Source organism: Falco biarmicus, chromosome 8 (genome assembly GCF_023638135.1).
Source record: "Falco biarmicus isolate bFalBia1 chromosome 8, bFalBia1.pri, whole genome shotgun sequence".
NCBI classification, from domain to species: Eukaryota; Metazoa; Chordata; class Aves; order Falconiformes; family Falconidae; genus Falco; species Falco biarmicus.
In genome coordinates this window covers 25,139,855-25,164,638 of record NC_079295.1, presented here as the reverse complement: position 1 = coordinate 25,164,638, position 24,784 = coordinate 25,139,855, and the positions used below count along the sequence as shown (strand labels likewise).

Genomic DNA, 24,784 nt, shown 5'->3' with positions numbered 1-24,784 from the left:
TCTGCATAGCTATGACTTACCTTTATGCTGATTTATGTTTCTTTCCCTTGAGTCAAAAGAATCAGAGACATGGATACTATAAGCTCTTGGAGACAACTGACAGCCTGTATCCTACAAAACTTTTAACAGTGGTGCCAGCCTACATCAGAACCACTCATACATTGACCCCAATATTACATTTGTAATACCTGTCTTCAATTTTTTTCCCAAAAAAACTTATTGTGTGAGTCAAGGAGCTTTTGGTTAGTCTATGAAGCCAAAATCTTACCTTCCACTTCAGGCCCCCTTCTTTTTCTCCTTTAAGGACAAGCTGCAGAGTCCTGACATTCTCCCCCATGCTTTATCTGTCTGTATGAGTACATTTACATTCATACCTAATTGTCACTAATAACCCACAATACATACATAATCACGTGCTGGCATGTAATATCACAAAGCTAAGTATTAGATAATCATGTCACACTCCATTACACATACCATTAAAACCAGAAATTTCACTGTAAGTCTCTCTTAAAATTAATGGATTTTTGTAAAATTCTAGGAGACCATTCTTTGAGCAACATTTTCAATGATAAGGACTACACCTCCTTTCATAACTTAATGCCTTTATTATTTTAAAGCAGCACAGTTTGTAGTACAAGTGAGTTGCATTTTTTCTATCTATGTGAAATTAAGAAAACTAATCTTATCTTCAGATGGAGAAGCCTACCTGGAGTGCTCAAGATAAAGCAGAAGTTTACTGGTTGGCTACAAGGAAAAGCAGGTTTTCTAAATAGCATGTTCACATGAAAGTTACAGTCCAGCCCTTGCTTTAAGTAATGGCTAGTTTGCATTGTAATGTAGTTATGTCAAGAGTGCAAGGAATATACCCTCTTCAGCAGCAAATAGTTAGCTTCTGGAAAAAAATATAATTTTTGTCCCATGGAGAAACAATGGTGGGCTGCTACAGCTTCCAGATAAGATTTTACCAGTGCAGATTCCTACAGTAGGCGCCTTTTTGATTATAAAGTAAGCCCCAATCACAGAAGTACAATAGGAAAAAAAGACATTCAGTGCTGTTGGTTTGAATAGGTCTCATTCAAAATCTTTGGTGAAAGCTGGTTACATGTGCTCCTTGCAAAACTTACACAATTGTAATCTAGGAGATTGCAGCAAAAAATAACTCAAGAAACCGCAGTAAACAAAGCATTTCATTCTGCACAGAAAATATTATCATTGCAATATTCCTGATATTGTTTCTAAAATAATTGATCAAGCATTAGGTAATTTCTGCAAAATCTGTTTATGAATTGTATCAGTATTTTCACAGAAATGATCACAGGGTTAGTTTTATTTTCTATTAGAAACACTATTATTTTTATTCCTCAACTGATCTCTACACTGGCTTTTCTGACAATTTCATCATTTATTATCCTAATTAGAAACTGGACTGTTTCTCTTTTAGACTGAAATATCAAAAGGTCCTGATTCAAGCAAGTACCGCGCTATCTAGAATTCTGCAATATACTTACGTTCTGGTGATGTTAAGACCTGATTAAACACAATCAATAAAAATGCAATAGTTGCTTGGCAACAGAAGTCATTATAAAGATTAGCATTTCATTGTGTACACAGGTATCCCAAGAGCTGACCCTTATCTGATCTTGATTCATAGAAGTTTACACAGGCTCAGTGTCCATTAGCTAGAGAGTTTTGTGGAGAAGTACCATCGCTAACCCTCAAAACGCTGGTGCTAGGGCAGTGAGAAACACTGCTTGATGAAATGGCTCATATGGGTATAAATATGCTTATGTGCTTGACCGGTGATGGCATGGTCTTTGTCAGTATACCACTGTGGGAAGGAAAAATACAGAGAATGTTAGTTCCAGCTACATCTGAATGGTAGAAACCAAACATGATAGACATAGAAACATGTGCAGGCATTTACAGTTACCCCAGTATGGAGGCAAAGACATAATGGTGGTAGGAAGCTGCTATGATACTTGTGTCCCTGCTTTGTGTGGGATACACCATCTATTCATGCTAAAAGTACAAAATGAGTACATGGCTTCTCCACACGGAGGGCAGGTGCAGCTCCTCAGTTCAGAGTGGTGCCTGACCTGTGCACCCTGTAAGCCCCGCAAGTTTGGCTGAAGGACAACCACGCACTGGTGCACTTGGCCTCCGTCTATGCTTCATCCTTTTCAGCACTACTGCTTGTTCATGATATGCTTGAGTGGCCATGCACAGCATAAGAAAGAGCAAAGAACTACTTGTCTTACAAGGTAATAGAGAAACACCAAACATGATGGACAGGTTATCTTGGACTTAGCTTTCCTTATATTCTATCTGTAAGATACAATTCATTGGACTTTGGGTATATGCAGAAATTGGGATTAGTTGGTTGTCTGAGAACACAAAAAAATTAACACAATGAAAGATTAGCTGAACAGAATGAAATAAGAGGAGTTGCTTTACATTTTTTCTTGTACACAAGATACATGGGTGCTTTACATTAAGATTTCAGTTACTGCACATGAAATACAAGTATGTGAACTTTCATTTAAGATGGCAATTGATTTACACCTAACAACAGGGAGCTTTTGCTATTATTCTCATAATACAAATCCATTATGTATGATGATAAACAAAACCGAACCATACCATTGCTTGAAAATCCACTTCAGCATCAACAAGAGCTTTGGAAATCTGCGCTGCTTGCTGGAAGTGAACATTATCTGAAAAGTGGAAGAAAAGAGGAAAAAGGTAAACAAAAAATTGCTTCTGTACTACTCTGGGGGAAAAGCAAAGCAACTAACACAGTAGACTCCCCAACACTTCTGACTGAAACACAAATTAGCTGCAGAAAGCAGTATTATTTTATTGATGTAAATGTAACAGCCTTGCCCCTTCATGCTTTTGTTTTGTCAGTAGTAGAATTGCAAACCTGTCTGTAATACTAAAATGTCTAATTAACTGCAACTCACCATCTGCTGTTCCATGAATAAGGAGATACTCAACTTCCTTGAATTTTTCAGCTCTGGCCATTACTGTTGAACTCTGAAATTAAAGAAAAAGAGAAAAGAAAAAAAGAGAAAAGAAAAAAGAAAAGAAAAGAAGTGCTATTTATTAGAAGATGATTTGCTACCAACTGACTTTGATTCCTGTTGACAGTCTGGGGTCCTTCAGATAAAAACAACAACCCCTGTTCCCCCCCTGGCCCCGCACCCCCAAGTAGCATGTTCACATATCAAACAACACTGTGCTTGTACTCAAACCATTCTGCACCGATCTGCAATTATTACCAAGGGTTATGTCTGCAAAGTTAACAGGCAATTCCAGAGGGGAAGAGTTTTGTGAGTGAGACACACATTTAATGCATTGCTAACATGTTGTTAGCCTGCAGCACACCACTTGCCATAGGTTTCCTGTGCGACTGCAGACAAGTTAAAAAATGTTGCCATGGCAACAGCACACCCTATGATAGCAAGGAGTAGATATTGTAGAGACCACATGCATTATCCTCCCCACCAAAACGTACACTAGTTTACCTGTAGGTAAGTCAACAGAGCTAATGCTGCAACAGTCTCAAGTAAAAATGGGTGACAACAATTTGAAAATGATGCTTTCCCCAAATATGGCAGAGAAACACCTGAAGGTAAAAACCATGAGACCAAATCTATAAATGGAAGTCAAGCTATATTTTAGGAATAGAAAAACAATACAGTGATGAAAAAAATAATCAACTAAGGCTAATCAAGAAACTTAAAACACAGTAACAGCATATTCCCTAGAACATATTAACCACATGACTTGCTACTGTGACTAGGTAATAAAGAATGAGGAAAGTAAGGATTGCAGGTAGGATCTTTAATTTGGGCAAGGAAATGGAATAGGATAGCGCTCTGCCATGAGAGTAGGAAGAAGAAAAGGGACTAGCAACAAGATGTTTTAGGCTTGGTAAGACAACCAGCATAATGGGGCAAAAATACATTGAATCAAATTTCCTTCTATTAGCAACATTATAGGGGTTCTCTGCTGAAAATGACTGAATTCCTGTGGAAGTTTTCCCTCTGTTACAGCAGCCTAAAAGCCTCTATGGCAAGGAAAAAACCAGTAAAAATTAGGAACAAAATAATGTGGGGGTTAGGTTTTGGTTTATTTCTTCCCCACCTTGTAGTAAGGCTGTATTCTTGCACAGGGATTTGCATTTAGTACCCCCAAAAAGTCAAATACATTACACTACCAAGACACAGAAGGGTTTAATTTCCTTATGTCTCTTGTACACTCATGAATCTTTAAAGCAAGCATAAATATTCCTTTTGTCACGGCAGAATAGCGTACCACAGCGCTCTCATAAGTGAAATGAGATTTTGTAGTTACTCAACCAATTTTAAAAAACAAGTTGAGAGAAAAAGCCACCCTCCAGTCCATAACACGGCAACTGCCGTCTTGATAGTGAGAGGCTGCAGAGCACCAGAGATCCCATTGAACATATGGATATCCATGCACACTGGAAGCATGACACTATCCATTTGAAATGAGTTGGTATCATAGAATAAGAACAGATAGTTATGAGTGCACCAAAACCTGCAGGGAGGGCTTAGATTCAGTGAGGAGCACGGGTACAGCAGCTGATCAAAAGAATGATTCAGAAAGTAATGGCCTAGTGATATTAAAAAAAAATAATGAAAAAAAAATCAAGCAGTATCCTTTCAGTGAATCGTTTTCCACATGTGGAGAGGGAAACTTGATAGCGCGGCTTTATAAGCTTTCTTCCAGCAAATCAGTGCTGGCTTAAGGGACAGCAAACCTTCTGCAAGTGGAAGCCTGACTTGAACTACACTTCTGAGAACTAGACTTCCCAAAAGCAGTTTTAGAAAAAGGATGTCACTATTTTTCCTCTCCAAGCATTAAACAAAATAAAGCTATTTGTAAAATACTTCAGACAGAAGGAACACACATGAGAAATACTTTCTCAGTTTTTTTATCACTTGCCAGTGATGTCTCACTTGCTGTACCCATACTCAACAGGAAGAGTCCCTTCCCGAAAACGTGCTTTAAGGACACCACTGCTGCCAAAGAAGGTGGCTGCAAGATAGGGAGCAGCCTCAAGTCAGGCACAGTTACAGCACAAAGCAACAGACAGCTGCAATCAGCTGAACAAACCTCAAGTGGACAGCAAATAAATACAACTTCATTTAGCCCTTCTGTTTCACAGTTGCACCGCCGGGACAAAGGTTCTCAAAAGGTAACGTGTACAAGTACTAAGAATTAGGCCCTGCTGAGTGTAATTGGCTTTTCTAAAGATCACACAGCAGTCAACATTTTATCAGCACTCCACAAACAAGTTAAGGTTTGGCTGAAACTGAAGGTCTCTCTCCCTTTAGCATATTCTCAGATAATAGAACAAATGTCAAATCAGTACAAGATGGCATATTTACAAAATTGTACCCTGTTTTGCATAACCTAATGATGCAGCAGTTCTTAAGGACTGAACATTTCAAATCTGCTAGAAAAAGATTGCCAAATCTATGACTGTTTCAAACACTTGCCAAAAGCATATCAAATTCAGAGCGAACTGCAAAATAATCTTCTCACAAGTTGAACAGTCTCTTCGGTATGCTTTACATGGCTACTGCATCTGACCTCCCAAGCTCTGCCCTCATTTAGTCTCCAGTCTTTTACATCAGGGACATTTCTTCCCGGGCAGACAGCTCCCTTGCCATTCTGCCTAGGATCCCTACGGAATTTTATGGGAGCTCCACCCACGCTTGCTCCCTTCTTTGACAAAGCTCTAATGTTTATTTGTCCACAATTACCTTAAAAGGCACCGATCACACCTATTAGCCTACTTAGTATGAGTCATCCTTCAGACTTGACTCTTGACAAAGAGTATTTAAAACGTCAGACTCTCCTCTTTCAATAAAGTGAAACCTACTGTCACAGTAATGCAAAGGTAGGGTGTACCCCGCTTACCACAACTAGTTTCTTGAGACTATATATTCCCATTCATTAATACTCTGTGCGTTAGCAGCACGCATCTTTTCTAAGCAGGTGTGTACACAGTCTCATTTCTTTTGAATTAGGGCGCCCGGTACAGAGTTTATGCAACCTTTCACTTTTCAAGCCAGCTTTACAGCGGATGCAGTAGGATAGAGAATATATGATGCAGCGTGCAAACCTGACAGTACCAAGTTAACAGTTCAAAAATGCTTTAACAGCTTCAGCTAGGAGAGCTTTCCGTGCATGTTTTGCATTTACTTGCTAAAAAATACTCGGTTCAGAAAACAGCTCTCATCAGCGACGAGGGGCCAGGAGGCTGGCTATTGCGACTGGGACATTGAACAAAGGGGCTGTAAGCCAGGAACGTGCTGGGCTAAAGTCAGTAAAGGTCTTCAGCAACAACAAAATCCCACAACCCTTCCATTAATGCTACATGAAAAGCAACTCATTTCTTGAGCTACCCCACCCCTCCAGGTTTATATGGAAAAATAAATTCCGAGTAATACATTATTTGGGGCTTTCAACAACAAATAAGGACTCAAGTTGCATTTTCCTATCTCTAGAAGCAGCAGTGAAGTGTGACAATCTGATCTGTGCAATTACCCCTCCTCCATCTAGCCACCATTCTCCCCAATTAGTCCTCTGAGTAACACATTTGAAACCTTTAGCTCTTTGATACTGGCAGTTTCAACGTGGCCATTGCCAGCAATGAATACTATGCCAAGAAAATCCGACTCCTGGCTTGAAAGGATTAAACAGTCCTCTGTTGCCATCTGTGCCGTGAAGCTGGTGAATGACTTTGTGCACCCAGAGCGTTAACGTTCGTTCTGCACGACGACAATAACTTCTATTTACACTGCTACCTCGCAGACCTCCTACTGTTCCCACTGCCTTAAAGAAACGCTTTTGGAACAAGGCAGGCAGGCGGCTGCAGGCTGCTGGTCAGTCCCCAGTGGGCCTGAGCAGCTCGCTGGCTAGAAGAGGCACAGACAGTACCAAGTCTTCCAGCAGTCACTACCATTGTCCTCAGTTTTGACCAGAACGTCAGTTGCAAAACTAGATTACTGTAGCGATAAGTCAAAACAGACGTTTCTGTCCATATATGTGTGTATTTATATGTTTTACCATATTTTTACATCAACGCAACAACCCCCACCCTTTCTTCTCCCCCACGACATTTAATGCATCAAGACACAATCAGTGCTAAACTGTCTTCTCACCTATTTACCAACCCAAAACAGACAACGCCCCATCTCTTCCTCTAACACCCACGTTTGGTTCCAGCATCACTATGGCTGAACACCTCTGTGAAACACGCCAATAATGAGGGCAAAAAGCACCACCCCAATCCCTCACAGTTCTCCAACAGCCATGGTATTCCCACCTAGGTCTGAAATTTAACTAAACCTTACAGAGGGCTTGGGCTGCTCTGCCCTGTGCCCAGCTACCTGTGACTTCAAAAAGCCTCTGAGTCAACAAAAAGCAGCTGGCACATGGAAGAGCAAGTCAAGCAATTAATGATGCCATAATGAGGACAGAAGACCTACAGCTATTTTGCTCCCATTAGAACACCTGGAAATTCCCTCACTGCTGGGCAACATTAGTCATTTTAGACCAAACCTTGAACACCCTGTGTTCATGGAGATGGGGCCAAAATTCCATCCCCAACACTGCTGGCTCTCAGTTGGTCTGCAATTCGTTTGATATGATGACAGTAAAGACCGACTTGCCTACCTGTCAAAGTTTCCCAATATTTAGGAGATTTTGATTTCCCTGAAAAAAGCTGGCAGATTCCTGAAACAAGAAAGTCCACACAATACCCTTTTTTTTTTTTTAAATTATATTTCAGAAAGGACTGGAGTACATTTGTTTTGGTGGAAATGTTTTTTTAAGATAAAGTATAGTTTGCCCACGAGCATATTCATTTTTAAAACAAATTTTTTTCTCGGTGATTAAAATAAAACAGTTTTTACAGCTTGTTTTACAGTCTGCAAAGTAGCCAAATGGAACTGAATGTAAAAAAAAAAAGAAAACCACAACACATCAAACAAACAACAGAAAACCCACACCATACAGCAAGGAGTAACTGCCTCATGCAAATCCAAATGCATGAGACTACAGTCTCAGCAAGCACAATGCAACAGTTATAGCTGGAAAGAACAAACAAACTTATTTCTTCCTAGGGTGAAGGAACTAGACTGTATACAGAAAAACAGAGTGATTTAGAAAAGAAACAACACACTTCAAAACATGAAATAAAGTGATTTCTTTCTTACGTTATAGTTGTTCAGATTGTCACTTGCTATAGGAAGGCCCATGTATCGCTCCGTGTATATTGAATCTGTAATTACGAAAAAGAAAATCAGAAACTGCTGCTTAATTTTCAGTCTGTCTACCAGAAATTTTACCTGCTGACACAAACAATAATAAAAATGCATACTGGATATTAACAAAAAACCCCAAATCAAACACACCCCCCCCCAAAAAAAAAACAACCCACCAAAAAAAAGAAAAAAGAAAAAAAAAAAGATTAGAAACAGGTTTTCCACAATGAGGCGTGTAGGTAACCATCATTATTCAGAATATTTAATCTTCTTGTTGCCATGGCCACCTGAATGCTGAATATTAATAAAGTACTTTGTGTCAATGTTACCTTATTGTTATTCTTTCAGTAATCCAAATAAAATTACTGAAAATCTTGCAGCAAATGACTAGCATTTAAAAAAAATCTTAGCAATTCTATCTAAATGTTTATTACTAATAATCTGTCAAATGAAAATGTAGTAGTAGATTAGGACTCTGCTTGGATCTATGTTATATATAGTAAAAATTAAGTATCTCTGATTTTCCACAGATTTTTCAGCATGGTAACATATTACCTTTTTTGCAGATTTGCTGCTTTATTTTAAGCCATACAGATCAATTCTCTGTTGCTGCATTCTAATGCCCATTTGACTTCTCATCAGTGTTGTCACACTGTGGGGTTGTTTGGGTGTTCTTTGTAATGTTGAGTATGCATGCCTCCATAACCCTTTCCTTTATCTAATCATCTAAAAGTGGAATTTTAGAGATCGTCATCATCATTAAAAAAAGTATTTCCTGCCATAATGTAATACTCATGTCTAAAACATTATGAAAACATCCCTATGTCCTCAACAGACTGCTGCTAATACCTGGCAGCATGGTTTGATCTGTTGAATGAGCCACAACACATAATATGCTATTATACAGCCCCTGTGCTAGTTACAGAATGATAAATTACGCCTCTGCCTCCTGGCAGAGGTGTGCTAGGAAAAGCTGTCCCTTGAGTGTTTTTGGACAAATTGAAACCGGGAAAATGTCAAAATGTGGTAACATTGTATCAGCACGAATTCTAGTTTTAACTGTGTATAATTTTTTTAACCTGGGAGGAGGGCCCCTGTAACTGTATTTACAGCCTCAAGCAACTACAATCTTATACAATAAGAAGCACGTACAGACTCGTCTGCTTGTTCAGGTTTTCCTCACATCAGGCTATTCCTAAGATTAATTAGATTTATAAAATCAAAATTTTATACTCTAAAAGGAAAAACAAAACAAAGGCAATTCAAATCCTAATCTTTTACTTTGAGAGAGAAAATTACAATGCAAGTTTGACGCGAAGCCTAGCAGTTCATTCTTATAAGTGAAGTAGCATTTTGAAGAAACAATGTTTAATAGCAATGGATTTCTGACATGCAAGATCGGTCTCAGAACATGTGGCAGCTTTGGAAAGCAAACACAGACACATTACAGTAATAGTACAAATACAAATACTACAATAATTTACCCCTCGTTAATGGTTAAAGACATTACCTGGAATTGCGGATCTGACTTTTTAAAATGGGAAGTAAGATTTAGGGAATTGGTTTAATTCTGAAACAGAGTACCCACGAGTTCATAAAAACAGACCAAGTGACATTTACATGGCATCTAGTAGATAATCAAAGTTCTGCACTATGAATCAACACTTTGCAGCATGTGCACTGCAAGACATATGGGAATCCTTGTAACAAGGAAGCCATCACATACCATAATATTGCCAACGTGACACGGGGGCAACCGCTATTCCACACTTGAACACGCCGCTTCCAGAGCCAAGCACCATGGAGGTCACATATCCCCCATACGACTGAGAAGAAAACATTGCTGTTATTTTAGTCGGAAAGAAAAGGATGGGGCCCATCTGCTAAACGGTTCATCAGACTTTTATAGGCTCAGTGTTTTTCATATTAATGAACTCCATTCTGAATTTGGGTCAGATCTCACCCAGCCTGCTCCGTTGGGGAAACAGGCATCAAACAGTGCGTGGCAGCTGTGGCACTGATGAATGAGAACTTGTTGGGGAAAAAGGGCGCGAGCGCTGCTGAACTGTGACTCAGCGAAGGATGACAGTGTTTGGTAGCACCGTAGGCAGCAGCGAAAGACAGGAAACAAGACACTGCTGAACCGCTGTGTCCCTCTCCGTGCTGGGGGCGTGGGTGGAAGCAGAGCTGGGGCCCACAACGCGCCTGATGAGTAGTTGCACCAGGGCACCCGAAAATTTACAACTCCCTCAGAGCAGGCCTACGGCAGCTCACTTGCTAAGTCTCCTCCAAAGCGTCAAGAGCAAGACTGTGACTGGGGAGCGAAGGATCTTCTGCTGAGTCTGTGGGAGGAACTGTGCAGCAACACGCTCCTTGCTATGCACAGGGAAAAAATCCTTCGCAGCCTAGCCCGATAACACAGATGAGTAAATATCTGACACACTTGAGCATCCAGGCAGCAAGATACCTAAACAGTGTCACCGACCGCCCAAACAACTGCCCTCACTATAGTTTGAAGGGGTTATTTGGGAAAATGAGCCCACCCACATCCAAAAAGAGGAGCAATTTCTGGATCTCATTCCCATCCTGAAACCAGATTGCAGGCAAATGAAACTGTATCACAGCTCAAAGCCCTTCCATGTTTGCTCCAAATTCAACACTTAGGCCCTCCCGATGAGATCGGCAAAGTAATGCGTGTACTTAGTAATTAAACACACATACAAATATGTTGCCTAACCTGGCCACAGTAAAGGTATGACTGCTGAACCTATGGAAACAAAATTAACGTATGTAGTGACAGGCTGACAATCTGAAAACTCAAGAGATAAAAAAAAAATAAAAATCTGTTTGCCCACAGGTTCAGTATCCAGGATGCATAACCCCAACCTAGCTCCAAAGAGCTCTTCAACTATTCATCCCGAGGCTCATTAAAAGTAAGATGGGAACGCATTACGTCCTCCATTTCTGCAAAAAGCATTTCCCTCCCACTAAAGTTAATACTGCTACACTTGACTTGATACAACAGAGATGTTTATCCCAAGGAAAGCCACTAAAGGCACCACCATCATCATCTTGCCATCAAGCAATTTATTCACTGGTGCCTGTCACCAGCAGTGACCAAATTTCAGCTAGCAATTTAATTCAAGATCCTGCATGCGATCCTGCATATACTTAAACATAATATGCTTAAACAGAGCACGCAAGAATACCTGTGACACCAGATAAAAGCAGTGACACGGCAGCCTGGGACAGAGAGATATTCAGAGTTTGAATCAAATAGATATGGCTAACACTACATATGCACTTAGCCTTGCAGCTGAGGGGGTGGGTATGTATATGCTATTAAACACTCCCCTCTACTGTGACAGGTTTTAAAGACACATCAAGTCAGAGAAATCTGGCCTCTGTTTGGAAGTACTGCTGAAATAAAATACAGCCAAGCACAACAATATAGCAGATTTAGATATTTTCAGGCTGCTAGCAAAAACATGACAACCATGCCATGCAGCTGGTTCATATGTAATTTTACTTTTTTTTTTAAATTAGAATAATTCAATATTAGAATATTAGATAGTTAATATCTATTAGAATAGATAATTAGAATAATATAAAGACACACTAGTGAATATATACTTGGATTTTTTTTTTTAAATATTGGTTCATCTTGTACACAGGAACTTGGCAGTATCCCTTTAAATTGTTTTTAGTATCTCTAGTAGTCCTAATTTCTGTTTCAAAGGCTCCTGAACAGTTGCAAAGGGACAACATATACAGGCACTTTTAAGATGCACTTCATCAGCAGTTACTGCACTGTGCCATGACCCCAAAGGTGCCTTACACCAAGTACTCCAGCACCTCACACACACAGCAGCACAACAAATAGTTGTTACACTGAAATAACACGCCCACCAAACTTTGAGTACTTACCCAACCCCAGATAGCGATTCTGTCCTTATCAACAAAGCTCATTTCAGAGAATGTTCTAAAAGCAAACAGAATAATTAAATGCTTAATGGATTGCAGGTATCTGCCATTATACAGATGTGCCTATTTGCCATTATGTCTGCCTCTTTCTGTTGTACAAATCAGTATTTCCCACTTCATCACAGTGACTGTATATGAAAACATACGATTTAGGCACATGTGTCTCAGAAATTCAGAAAAACATCTGTGCATGTGAAAAGACAAAACCTGGATGCTCTGTAAAAGCCCTCACTCAAACCACATTCACTGACATTTGTATTGTATTAGGTCAGACTTCACCACCTGCCTTTGCCATTTTAATTTTTATTTTTTTTTTTAAAAAGAGGAGCAACACTCAAATTGCAGCAGTAAGGGACAGGCCAATACCCGTAAATTCAGTCAGGGGGTTAAAAAAAAAACAAAACCACAAACGGATTCTGAGATGCTATTTTTTCAAATTCCTCAACATTTTAAAAACCTAAAAAGCAAAACCTGTATCACTTCTTTGTGATTCTGAGAGATTCATACTGACATCGTTTGGTTTAGTGAGGTTCTACAAGCATAAATCAAGTGATGAACATGAAGTATGAGGCAAAGGCTGAGCAGTTCATACAAATAACACTGTCACAACGAAAACTTGCAACAAGCTTGGAGTAAAACCTCCAGCTCCAAGTGACTTAGTAGCATGCTCTTCTACTAATCTGACAGCTATCATCTCTATAAAACCAGAAATACGGTAGATTTGTATTACAGCATTCTCTTCATTCTTTTTAAGCATACAATGATGGTTGTCCCATAAATGACACACTTCAGCATGCAAAATTAATGGAAAATTTAGTTAAGTTTTTGCCAGTAATTTCAAGATGACAATTCAAAACCTTCAACTGCACAAGAAACACAGAGAAGAAGGAGCAGGTGTCGACCATTTCACTGTAGCTCACCTGGCTGCTGCTATCTGATCTTCCACTTCATATGTTCCCAGCCTTCGGTTTATTGCATGCATGATTTGATCCCCTTGGTATCCACTTCCTCTGCCATCGAAGCTGGCCACAATGATCTGCTCTGTGCTTGCAAGGTAAGTAGCCCAGCTGATCTGGAAGACTTTATCTACTTTCTGACTACACGGTCCTGCATACCTGGGTGAAAAGTGCCACAGAATTCAGGCATTTACTCTCCGTGTACTCTCATCCAGCATTTAAAATACAATTATTACTGATAATTTTCAGCCGCTAAAGAAGGAAAAACTTTTAAATTAAACTGAGCAAACAAGAAAAGCATCACTAACTCCAAACTGCTGCTTTGCCTGGACACTAAAAGCAACATGTTTTTTTAGGATGTCAAGTGTTATGTTAATCAAGCAAGCAGACTGGATTTTGTTTTATTGCTTTCTGCTCTAATAAGATACTTATTTTGAATTTAAGTAGCTTATCAGAAATTCGAATCAAATTCTTTTTCCTGTTGGCGTATCTAGTCATCTGAGTTTCAAAGCAATGCTCTTTAACTACTTCTGTTCCATTTACCCCTAATTTATTTGGTTAAAGTCTGAAATCAACAAATAGCCTTCATTTGGGAAAATGATAAAGATCTTTTCCTGCATTTTTAGTGTCTCATCAGTATTCCCTACAGTCTAAACTATTTCTTGTGCAGGCTGAAAAAAAGCAAGCAAAACTGTAATCATAGCTTTTTATTTTAAAGTATTTGGAAGCAGTTGAACATTATGAAATCACACTCTGTGAGTGCCTGGATGCAAAATTCTGTTTGCAGTGCACTTCTCTAGCCACTGTCAAGAGAGTAAGAAATGCAAGAGTGGCTCTTATGGCTTTACAACCCATTTTTATCAGATTTAAAAGCAAAGAAAAAAATTATTAGGAATTCTCTATATCAGACTTTGTTTCCATATGCTATGGATCCTTATTCTTCAGAAAGAATTTCTGATACAGAGATCACCATGAAGCAGAGGTGATCCTGACAAACACCCAGGTAAGTCAATAAAAATAGAATAAAAACCAAAATAAGCCTTAAGAAGTAAAGAGCACCGACTGCCCATTAAAATGAGGCATATCAAAAAGTATTACAGTGCTACCAAATTATGTCATATAAAAATGCAACAGTTAAAAGCTGGTTTCCTTGTGGAGTCAGCTTTTCATAAAAAGAGTAAAAGGTTAACATTTCTATTTTGATGAACAGTTAAATTTCAGTAATTTCTAGTTAGAAAAAAAAAAATATCAGCATGAACAGAAGTGCCTGAGGAAGAATGGACCAAACAGCACGTGCTCACAGTCTTGAATTTATGAAAAAACAAGCAAACGCACTCCTGACCACAAGATGCAGTTTGCCAACACCAGCTGGCAGCCAAATAGCACCGAGAAAATGCCACATCACACTCACTACTTCAGCTTTAGGATACACAGCTTATTCAAAGTTTCATTCTGGAATGTAATTTCATTAAATGTTATTCCTAATGAACTCTTAGAGCAGAGAAGGAGGTAAGCTAACACTAACACCCTGGGCTTGTAAATCAGACACAGAATATATCTGCCTCACCGCCACCAGCTAAATAGGTGCTTGTTAAGCATTACATCACCTTACCGTACAGGAATCTATCACAAATTGGGATACACCTAATTTTTTTTCATTCCCTCTTAAAACTACTTCAAGTAGTAATTAGAAAATAAGCCAGTTTTGTCTTTCCCAAACTTATTAGGAGCATTTGAAGTAGATGAAAGTGATTATTAACACAACATTGCCATGTAACTTGAAGACTTACACATCAAGGAGCAGAGGGTACTTCTTTGATGAATCAAAATGGGGAGGCAATATCATTTGGTACCACAGGTCTAAAAGTGAGAAGAGTTTGACTTAGGTCAGTTCTCCAATGAAATAATTTGACATGCACTGCAATTCATGTAAGAGCACATTTGAGTTACCCCTTATAAATTAAAAAGTAGTTTCATCTGAACTGTCCTTATATATATGCATATATATAGGTAAGTGTTCTTAGCTAATATAAATAATAATAAAAAAAACGTTTTACAGCTAAAATAGCAGAAAGTCTGGAACTGGAATGTCTACAATAATAAAATCTGGGGACTCAACATTCTGTCTTGTAACATTACTCTACATTATAAGCTTACATGCAAAACCTGGTAAGTCTCTATAGTAGTAAAACTGACACTAGCTCAAGTGTTTCTCTACCCAAATATCTCTCCCAGCCCCTAAAAAAGAAGTTTTAAATATTTTGAACCTGCCAGACAGGCTTTGCATGATGGCATGTAGAGCATTCCGGAAACATATCCAAATATCTATCATTTTTCAAGCAACACTGATTCTGGTTCCATCCATGTTACTCTTTCCACCCAAGTCGGCTACGAGTTAGCTGAACATTTTAAAAGCACCCCATGTAAGTTTTACAAACTGATCCGCTTACGAATTTTAAGAGAACTGACACTGCAAAGGAAGCATGATGCAAGGCTGATGGATTGCACTGCAGTAATAGCCAAGTGCAAGTCTTACAGAAATTTGTCCAGATGTGAACATGCAAGACATTAAAAGACTGAAAAATTAACAATCTCAACTGAACACATGAAAACACTAATTTTAATTTTTTGCGTACTCTATAGTCATGGGAACAGATTTCTTCTTTGATAACACACAGATTTGTGAGCAGGCCTGGAACTTGATGTAGGACTACATAAACGGATTTATTTCTTTTATTTGTGACATTAAAAATAGATTCCCCTTACCCAAAAGCCTTTACCCTGAAGAGATGAAGTAGTAAGAACAAAGAGGAATATAAAAATCAATATACAACTGATAGCACGAAGAGCATCTTGAAACCTCCATCTTGCCTGGAAGATTTCATCTTTAGCCCTAGTAAAAATGTGACAGCAATAAAAGACAGAAAACACAAAGATAAAGACAGTTATTATCTAAGTAACAGTGGAAGGAGAGAGGCATCAAAAAGAACAGTTAACAATGACTGACAGAACTCAATACAGTTTGTAAAACATAATTCCATTAAGAATATTCATTCATTTTGTCAGGAGGAAGTTTGTCATGAAGAGAAAAGTTAGTAGCAAAGGCTGGAGCAAGAACAGTTTAGACAGGTGCCAGGCCTCCCGCTGCCAGTCCATCTGATGTTCCTCAGCCTAGGAGCACACCAAGAAAGCTCCTGTACCCAGACATGCAAATTCAGAGGAGCACCACGAGCAAAGCATTAGCAGTTCATTTTCTAGGAGATTGTTCTAGTTTGTATTCAGAGGTTAATGTAGTCTTGGAGCGTGAACATGCTTTTAAGAACGTTTTCAATACAAATATTTCCCTACACAAAGTCCAAGGTGATCTTCTTGAAATGTAGCCTAAATGATTTTGCGAGCTTTTCCATTTAGATTGTGTCCATTTTTTGATAAGAACTTCTCCTCCACTGTCCCAATTCACAACCTGCTAACACAAACCAAAGGGACTCGTACCTGTGAACAAAGACCTACCTGAATTTATAATTTAATTTAAATTCAACAGTGCTTAGGAGCCTTCTGCCCCACACCAGTTCCTCTTATTTATTTAATGCGGTGTTAGGGACTTCTGTTTTTCAGGTAATTATCAAGGAAAAAGGAGCTAAGCCACTTCATCATGAAACCATCAAGATATAACACTAGGGAAAAAGCTTATTTTAGGTAATATTTTGGGACTTCAGAAAAAAACACAGAATGTTTGGAGATGTTAAAAAAAATTAAAATCTTGTCTTGCCTCTAAGTGCTGAGTAACTACAATAATCCCCACTGCACCCATCTTTTCTGTCCTGCTTTTCGCAGAAGACCTTGAAGCACTTGGTGAAAGAGGTAAAGAAAGGTAAAACATGGTTTTGAACTTACTGTATCCACCTACACTAATGGAGCCAAATTTTTTTGAAGGCATCTGAATATCTTTCAATGAATTTTCCAGTTCAGTGTTATTTTCCAAGTATCTGAGGACTAAATAACAAGAGTTAGTAAGAGTCAAAGATTAAATACATTATTTTCAAATGCATTGCTCCTTAATTATGAGCCACTTAAAAAATTCATTCTGAGATGATGGCAACCTACACTGCAGTCTTAGTGTACTGCAGTTTTTGTTTTTCCTCTCAGATGTAATGTTTACAATACAGTTTTCCTTCAGTAATTTAGTAACCAGAAAGCTGGTTTCCCTGTTTTTCATCTAAATGTAATTTCAGAAAAACTGAACAATTATCCAGTAGAAAAGTCATACATTACTCACTGTTTTCTAGCACAATATAAAATAATATTAAATAAACTATGCGTAAACATATGCCAAGCTATATAATTTATTCTTCTGGTTAACTATGCTAGAGTCATTATCTGAAATTAAATTTGCCCTTTATAACTGACATTTTAATTATTATACTAAGCAATGAGAACAAAATTAAAATAAATTTACAGTGCCATGTTCTGGCGCACCGCAATTATATTTTAAGACAATCCCATACCTTTATCATCACTGCTTCTGTGCAAAGTAGATATGGGCAGGCCAGGACCTGTTAACAGAGCACCATACCTTCACGTTTGCATGCTGTCTCAAAACACAACCCTCGTAAAGTAACTGGAAGTAGGTGAATCATAAAAGCTCAGAACTTGTTTCCCTCCAGTCTGCACAAGCTGGATTTTAAGTTAGTATGGCCCAAACTCAAGCCACAGGATTGCATATAATATTCAGACTGTCTCGCAGGTGAACCACATGATTGTAAAGTACTAAAGAGTTAAACTTCCACTCTTTAGCAAAGGCTACCCATTGGTTGTAGACCATGGTGTGGAAATCAGTAAGTCTTGTCACAGAGACAACAGCAGTCATCTTCAAACAACCATTTTTACAACCTGACAGTACAATTCCCTCTGATGTCCGTTTGTCCTTCTAAGCCCATAGATCAAGGAAGATCTCGGCATCTTAAAACAACAACATACATTTCATTTTAAGGCAAATTTTAGAGAAGATACTATGTTTCTCGCCCTTTGATTAACTTATCCCTTGTACTATTTAGCACAAGCATTTACACATCAGAGACAGACTACAGTCGCACTGCTTGAATTTTTTTAAATGGCACTATCTATCTTAATTTTATTCCCCCCCCACAGAACACTTCTCTTCATCCAGCTTATTGCTCGTCTTGCTCCCAGATCCTCCAAATTCCTTCTACAGACAGAGCTCCTATGCAGATCTTGAGGACATGCACAGCAGACAGGAGCGTTTTGCACCTCTTTGAGGTCCTCTGACAGACAGAACTATCTCATTTTATCTTTGTAATTTTTGTCAAGGTGCTTTTTAGCCTAGGAAGGGGGTATGTTTTTCTGCTTCCAATACATTTATCCAATGATATCAACACATATCATTGTTACGCAGTGCATATCAAGATCTTGACAAACTGAACTTCCCCACTCAACTAATCAGTGAGTCATGTTTATGTCAATTAGTTCTGGATATACTCACCACGACAATTTAGTTGATAATACTGTGCATCTTTGCTGAAGGACACAGAATAATACTGGCATCTTTCTTGATTCAGATCACAGCTAACGCATCTAGCAGAATTTGGACTGCTTTCCAAGAGCACTCTGCAAAGTAGACGAGTTTCATTTCAGAGATCAAAGACTTTTTTTTTTTTTTAAGCTCTGCTACACAAATGTATGCTTTTTAAATAAGATAACCGAATTAGGTATATTAAAATTCAGTAGTAAAGCCCTTACTGATGTAAAAATTAGAGAAAACAGACTTTAAACTTTTGAGTTCAATTAATATTGGAATTATAATAATAGCAAAAAAGGCACGAGGGGTTTTCTTTAGGGGTTTGTTGCTTGAGTATTAGTTGTTTCTTTTCACAATTTTCCCTTATTAACTAAAATATTTTTCTGTAAATTGAGTTATTTTTACAGTTTATACTCCTACACTGATTTTCATTGAATATCCTATACAGGGTCCAACATTAGACTGTGAGCATCCTCATCTGTTATTTTGCAATGTTTTTCCTTAAAGTTTCTTGTTCATTAACAACTATTTTACTCATATTGTAGAAAAAAAAAAAATAATCTTACTTATAAAGATTTCTTCCTCCTGGCATTCCACCATTTTCATTACTAATGTAGTACCTATAAAAGCAAAACATACCACTTTTGGTAAAGTATCTGCAGTATGTTACAATATTTAAAGGCTTATTTTACATGTTTAGATCACGTTTTTAATGAGTTAAATGACACCTTCACTGCTGTTCTCCCTCCCTGCTTGCTTAGACCCTTGTTACAAGCCCTCCTGACAGGAACCAATAGCTTAATGACAATACTTACAAAAAGTTATTGGTTACAGCTTCTATGCTGATTACTTCCCATTTTCCTGCAGTAATAGGTACTGGAGCCTGAGAGGAGAGATGGGAGAGGCAAGGCAAAAAGTAGAATGTGAAGCTCCTCAATCACCATGAGAAAACAGGAGTTAGCAGTGACTGTCCTACACCTTACTACTTACTTGTGAGCCATTTATGTAATGGATGTGCTTGTAACCTACTGCGTCACTGAAGACTTTGTAGTACGTAGCATTGTCGGGTGCAAAGTGAGGGACAGATGGCTGAAACTTGAACACAAGAGAGACGTCTATTAAAGCAAACAAAGCTCCAAAACGATAAATTTAGGTTTTGATATTTCTAAACAAAAGTTTCAATACTTAAAACAATCACTGAACATACTGCACAATTTTTTGCCTGCTGACTTAGTAGTAGGTAGAACCTGTAGCCATTACCCTAAGACTAAACATGCTTAAAATACTGCTCCTTAAGCAGCAGAACTTCCTGAGCCCTGGTAATGGTTGACATTCCCTCTTACCTCCCTTCAGTTTGAAGTCCTACAGGTGTTCCTACTTTCCTACCATTTTAGGAAACAATATGTGCATCTGCTTTTAAAGTCACTGTTTTATCCTGTCCAATGCAAACATGCAGCTGTAACCTGTAGCAATGTAAACATTGCAAATACAAGCTTTCCTTCAATTTTTCATTTTAACATGTATTTGTGAACAAATTAATTGATTTTTTTCTTTTAAGCTTGACAGTGAAAAGTGTCTCCCTTTATTCAAAGAAAACAAGCTGCTTTCCAAGGGGAAATTTTGCTAGTAAGTAGGTGATTATAGAATGCCAGAGAACCCAAATCAAATTACATTTTCATGAAGGAACTATCCATTTATCACAGAATCATAGAATGGTTTGGGTTGGAAGAGACCTTAAAGATCACCTAGTTCCAAACCCCTTGTCATGGGCAGGGACACCTTCCACTAGACCAGGTTGCTCAAAGCCCCATCCAGCCTGGCCTTGAACACTTCCAGGGATGGGGCATCCACAGCTTCTCTGGGCACCTGTTCCAGTGCCTCACCATGCTCACAGTAAAGACTTTTTTCCTAATATCTAATCTAAATCTATCCTTTTTCAGCTTAAAGCCATTACCCCTTGTTCTGTCACTACATGTCCTTGTAAAAAGTCCCTCTCCAGCTTTCTTGTAGGCCCTGTTTAGGTACTGAAGGTTGCTATAAGGTCTTCCCAAAGTCTTCTCCCCTCCAGGCTGAACAACCCCAACTATCTCAACCTGTCTTCATAGCAGAGGTGCTCCAGCCTCTCCTATTTACCAATTGGAAGTGATGGAAATGAATGGATTCCTTCTGCTGACTGTCACTTGGATGTCCTCCACATGGTAAAGAGAAAAACAGAGGAATGAAATTGAGCTGAATGTAATAAAAATTATTTCTGTGATACATGTCCAGAACATCTAAATGTTAATTAGGCAACTGACACAATGGAATTACCTCTTAGATAATATACCTGTTGTTGAAAGGGAAAGTGAAACAGAAAGATGAAGCGACTCGCCTCCAGTCACTCAGCAAGCAATGACAGACCTCAAGTCTTCCTAACCCATGTGCTCCAGATAATCTCTCCTTCTTCCCTAGCAGGATTTTTGCAAAAAAATAACCTGGCAAATATTTTGCTAGCTTCTCCCTTATCACAGTCTTGCTTTTTCAAAGTGTGACTTCCCTTCAACTCAACTGGCAAGCTCTAACTTAGCTCATGACCTGGAAGCCTCATGCAGAAACACAGGCTGTTCTAAGCATTCTTAGATTAAGTATAATTTAATCTCCAATTTTGATAATAAGAAAAAAAAAAAACACAAGAGAGGTATACAAAGAGAGAACGATATGTCTTTATTTTACACACATATATAGTTTACTTAAGCTTGCATATACACTTATATGAATTGTATATACCTATATATGTGTATACATACATCTCATATGTATATATAAAAATATATATCCCATATCAGTCAAATGTCATTTTATCATTCTGAATTAGATGAGAATATAAAAAAGGAATATATATACTTCTCCTATCCTCTCTTCAATCCTCCCTACTTTCCAATCCCTTCTCAAATCCAAGAATCATACAGTGAAATTATCTTTTTCATCCAACAGCTCCTAAGATGTGGGTTGTCTCTTTAAAAGAAACAAAAAACCAACAACCTAGTTTAATGGCACAGACTTGCATTTTGCCCTCTCATTTTGCACAACTGTTTACAAAGTCTGCAGCTTGATCATCACATTGTCTAATTGTGAAGCCTTTGCTGCAGAGAAGCAAAATGTGTCAGCGTTAAGGCCTTCCTTTCCATATCAAATTTGACAGCAGGTGGGTTGATCTCTCATCTTCATACTGTGGATGATTTCATCCCTGCTGTTGCCTCCCTCTTTGCATTTCTTTAAACTTTCATTTTTGACTTCAAAAGTGAATTAGTGACTAAAGCATAATCAGTGTGTGGAAAATGCGGGAGTGGAAAGTGTACTCTGTGTTCTCATCAAAAACTCTGAAACTCATTTCTCCCTCCAAGTCTGAACTTTTGCATCTCTGCTTCACTTCCCCCAGATCTTCTGTGTAGTTCATTAGGTGCCTACTCTCTACCATGTACAAAAGGACTGAGAGGCAGCTTGGAAAGCATCATTCAGACAGTAGCGATTAGTTTGGTAGAAGCATATGAAAATTTTTATCTGGTCAGCTATATGCATCTTATCCCCAGTTCTCTTCAATGGATATTTCAGGTGTGTGTGGGGAATAACTAAATAAATAATAAAAAAAAAGAGAACCTGGAATGGTTTGTTACGACCTGAAATACTAAAAATTACTTTTTTCCTCTGTGCCTTTCCTCCAGTACAATTCAAAGGTTATAGGATACACTTCTTAATACATTTTATCCCCTAGATCATTCTGGAGGTGGCAGGAAGACTGGAGAGCAGCCAAACCAGCATAGCTGACAACTCCCCCAGAACAAAGGGAATTCTGAATCCTGGCTCCTGCACTCCCCTACCTACCGCTACCAAAGCAGTAGTCAGAATTAAAAAGGAGTCTGGAAGGAGCACTTTGATTTTTGGCAAGCTGAACATGATGCACGGGGTCACAGAGGACACAGTTACAGCTCCAGCCCATGCTGCACTGTCAGCCTAGCCTAGGAGTTCAGAATGCCATACCCGCAAAAGCTTAAAGCTAGGAGCAAGGTGGCATAGCAGCTCCATTTGAGACCATTTTTCTCCTACACCTGTAAAATGCAACAAGTGAATGGATCAGACCTGCACACAAGAGGCATTGCAACCAGTGAGAGGCTCACATGAAATTTTCCTAATTATCAGTGTTATTTAGCATGCAGCAGTTTTAGAAATTGAACACTCACTCTGCCAATCCAGCCAGTTTTACTTTCTTCCTTAAGTTGTTTTTCCTAAGAAAGAAAAAACAAACAATCCCACAACAATTATGTTTATTTTACATCAGCCTATGTTTCTACAAAGATAAACATACAGAGATACTCCTTTCTAGTTTCACTTATTGAGCATTGCGACTCTCCCAACTGATTTTTCTTACCTGTGGACATAACCAATTTCCGGTAGTACTTTCAAAGTCGCAGACCGTGAGGACTGAAAAATTCTGAATTCTTCTGAGCCACTGCAGACAGATCCTTTCATCTGTCACCCATGTTACAACACTCAAATAATGATCCCTGAAAACAGCAACAGCACTAGGTATTTAAAATACTCTCTGTAATAGCATTCAGCAATTCATTAAACAGGACTCATCTGGCTATTTTCAGTTCAATCTACTCTTCAACAATAAACAATGATGCAAACCTATCTGAGCCTTTTTTCTGTCAATTGTTTTTGCTGCTAATAGATGCCTTGGTTATCTTCATTCATACAATAAAGAATTAGATGATTTGTACATACAAATTCTAGAAAGACTGCAATTAAATTCTAACAGCCAGGTCACTATAATGCATAAAATAATGGCTGCTTCAGACTGTTCATAAATCTTGCACTGTATGCATCTAGAGGAAATTCTTCTGAATATTAAGCTGTATGTTTTTAAAATTTTATCCTTAGCTGCATGAAGTTGGTTGCTTGTAAGCACTCTCTGAGTGATACATATCTTTGTTCAATTTAGTACTTATGCCCATTACTTAGAATAGAGGGAGAGATCATAACAAGAACAGATATTACTATTAGAATATTTTACTTTCACCTTCAGAATACCAAGTAGTTGACATGAAGAATTGGAGTATCTGAAGAAAATATAATTTTCATAAATATTCCTGTATATTAATTTTAAAAAGGCACCACATAAAATTTCGTGGTTTTGTTTACCATTTACGATCTGTTAGATGTACTTGTCTTTTCCTATTTTAGATCTCTCCTATCTCCTAGAAGCCTTATGAACTAAAATAAAACAAACCTCCCCTCCAAGGCAAGTATACATTTTTAACCGGAATTTGCACATTTGACTTAGTTCCAAGTTCATGTTCCCTCTTTCCCCAAAGTTAGTTAACAAAAATGTGTGGGAAGTTTTGTGATGAGAGTATCTTCGTGATCATTGGTGGGGAGCAGGGAGAAAGAAGAAAGAAAAAGGAAAACATTACAATTATTGTGGATGGATTAAAAATATATGCCAACTGGTTACCGACCACTTTCAAGTTTATTTCTAGATTGCAGTTTAGAAATCATGTTTGAAAAAGCTCTATTTTTGCATTCATATTTGACTGGGAAGTTGGTAGGTCATTTAACTGCTACTTTCACTGGCTTCAAACAGAATATTTTAGACCAACAATATTAGAAAAGCACTCTGCAGAAGCTTGTTTGGAAAAAAAAAAAAAAAAAAAAAAAAAAAAGAAACTGCAGGTTTTCAGGTACCTATAATAGTGGTCTCCCTGGTTCTGCAGACGAGGAATTTAGCCCCACAGTTTTTTTCTCACTTTCTCACTTTGAAGAAACAAAGTTAACAATTCTAGAGACTAAATCATCCATCACACAAGATGGACAGTACAAGGAAAAAATAAAAAAATATTATTTATTATGCTATTATTATAACAAAAAATATTTTACAGTTATCATACAGATTAAAAATGCACCTGCAGTTTCCAACAGCTTGAGAAACGTTAACTAAACTCCAATTAACTCACGCATAG

The 24,784-nt window shown here is 38.2% G+C and overlaps 1 protein-coding gene across 1 annotated transcript in view; it reads right to left on the bottom strand.

Annotated features, from left to right (window-relative positions):
- Positions 1–588: 588 nt before the first annotated feature.
- DPP4 (dipeptidyl peptidase 4) overlaps positions 589–24,784 on the bottom strand; it is a 40,922-nt gene continuing 16,726 nt past the window's right edge. The window contains exons 11-26 of the mRNA XM_056348881.1: positions 23,191–23,326; positions 23,003–23,047; positions 19,776–19,880; positions 19,601–19,668; positions 19,352–19,405; positions 18,750–18,874; positions 17,755–17,802; positions 17,144–17,242; positions 15,040–15,109; positions 13,214–13,408; positions 12,237–12,291; positions 10,036–10,135; positions 8,262–8,326; positions 2,967–3,039; positions 2,644–2,717; positions 589–1,831 (exon numbers count right to left, since the gene is read on the bottom strand). Of these exons, the coding sequence (XP_056204856.1) occupies positions 1,733–1,831; positions 2,644–2,717; positions 2,967–3,039; positions 8,262–8,326; positions 10,036–10,135; positions 12,237–12,291; positions 13,214–13,408; positions 15,040–15,109; positions 17,144–17,242; positions 17,755–17,802; positions 18,750–18,874; positions 19,352–19,405; positions 19,601–19,668; positions 19,776–19,880; positions 23,003–23,047; positions 23,191–23,326 (1,411 nt within the window). The 3' untranslated portion in view covers positions 589–1,732. The remainder of the gene's footprint in view (positions 1,832–2,643; positions 2,718–2,966; positions 3,040–8,261; positions 8,327–10,035; positions 10,136–12,236; positions 12,292–13,213; positions 13,409–15,039; positions 15,110–17,143; positions 17,243–17,754; positions 17,803–18,749; positions 18,875–19,351; positions 19,406–19,600; positions 19,669–19,775; positions 19,881–23,002; positions 23,048–23,190; positions 23,327–24,784) is intronic.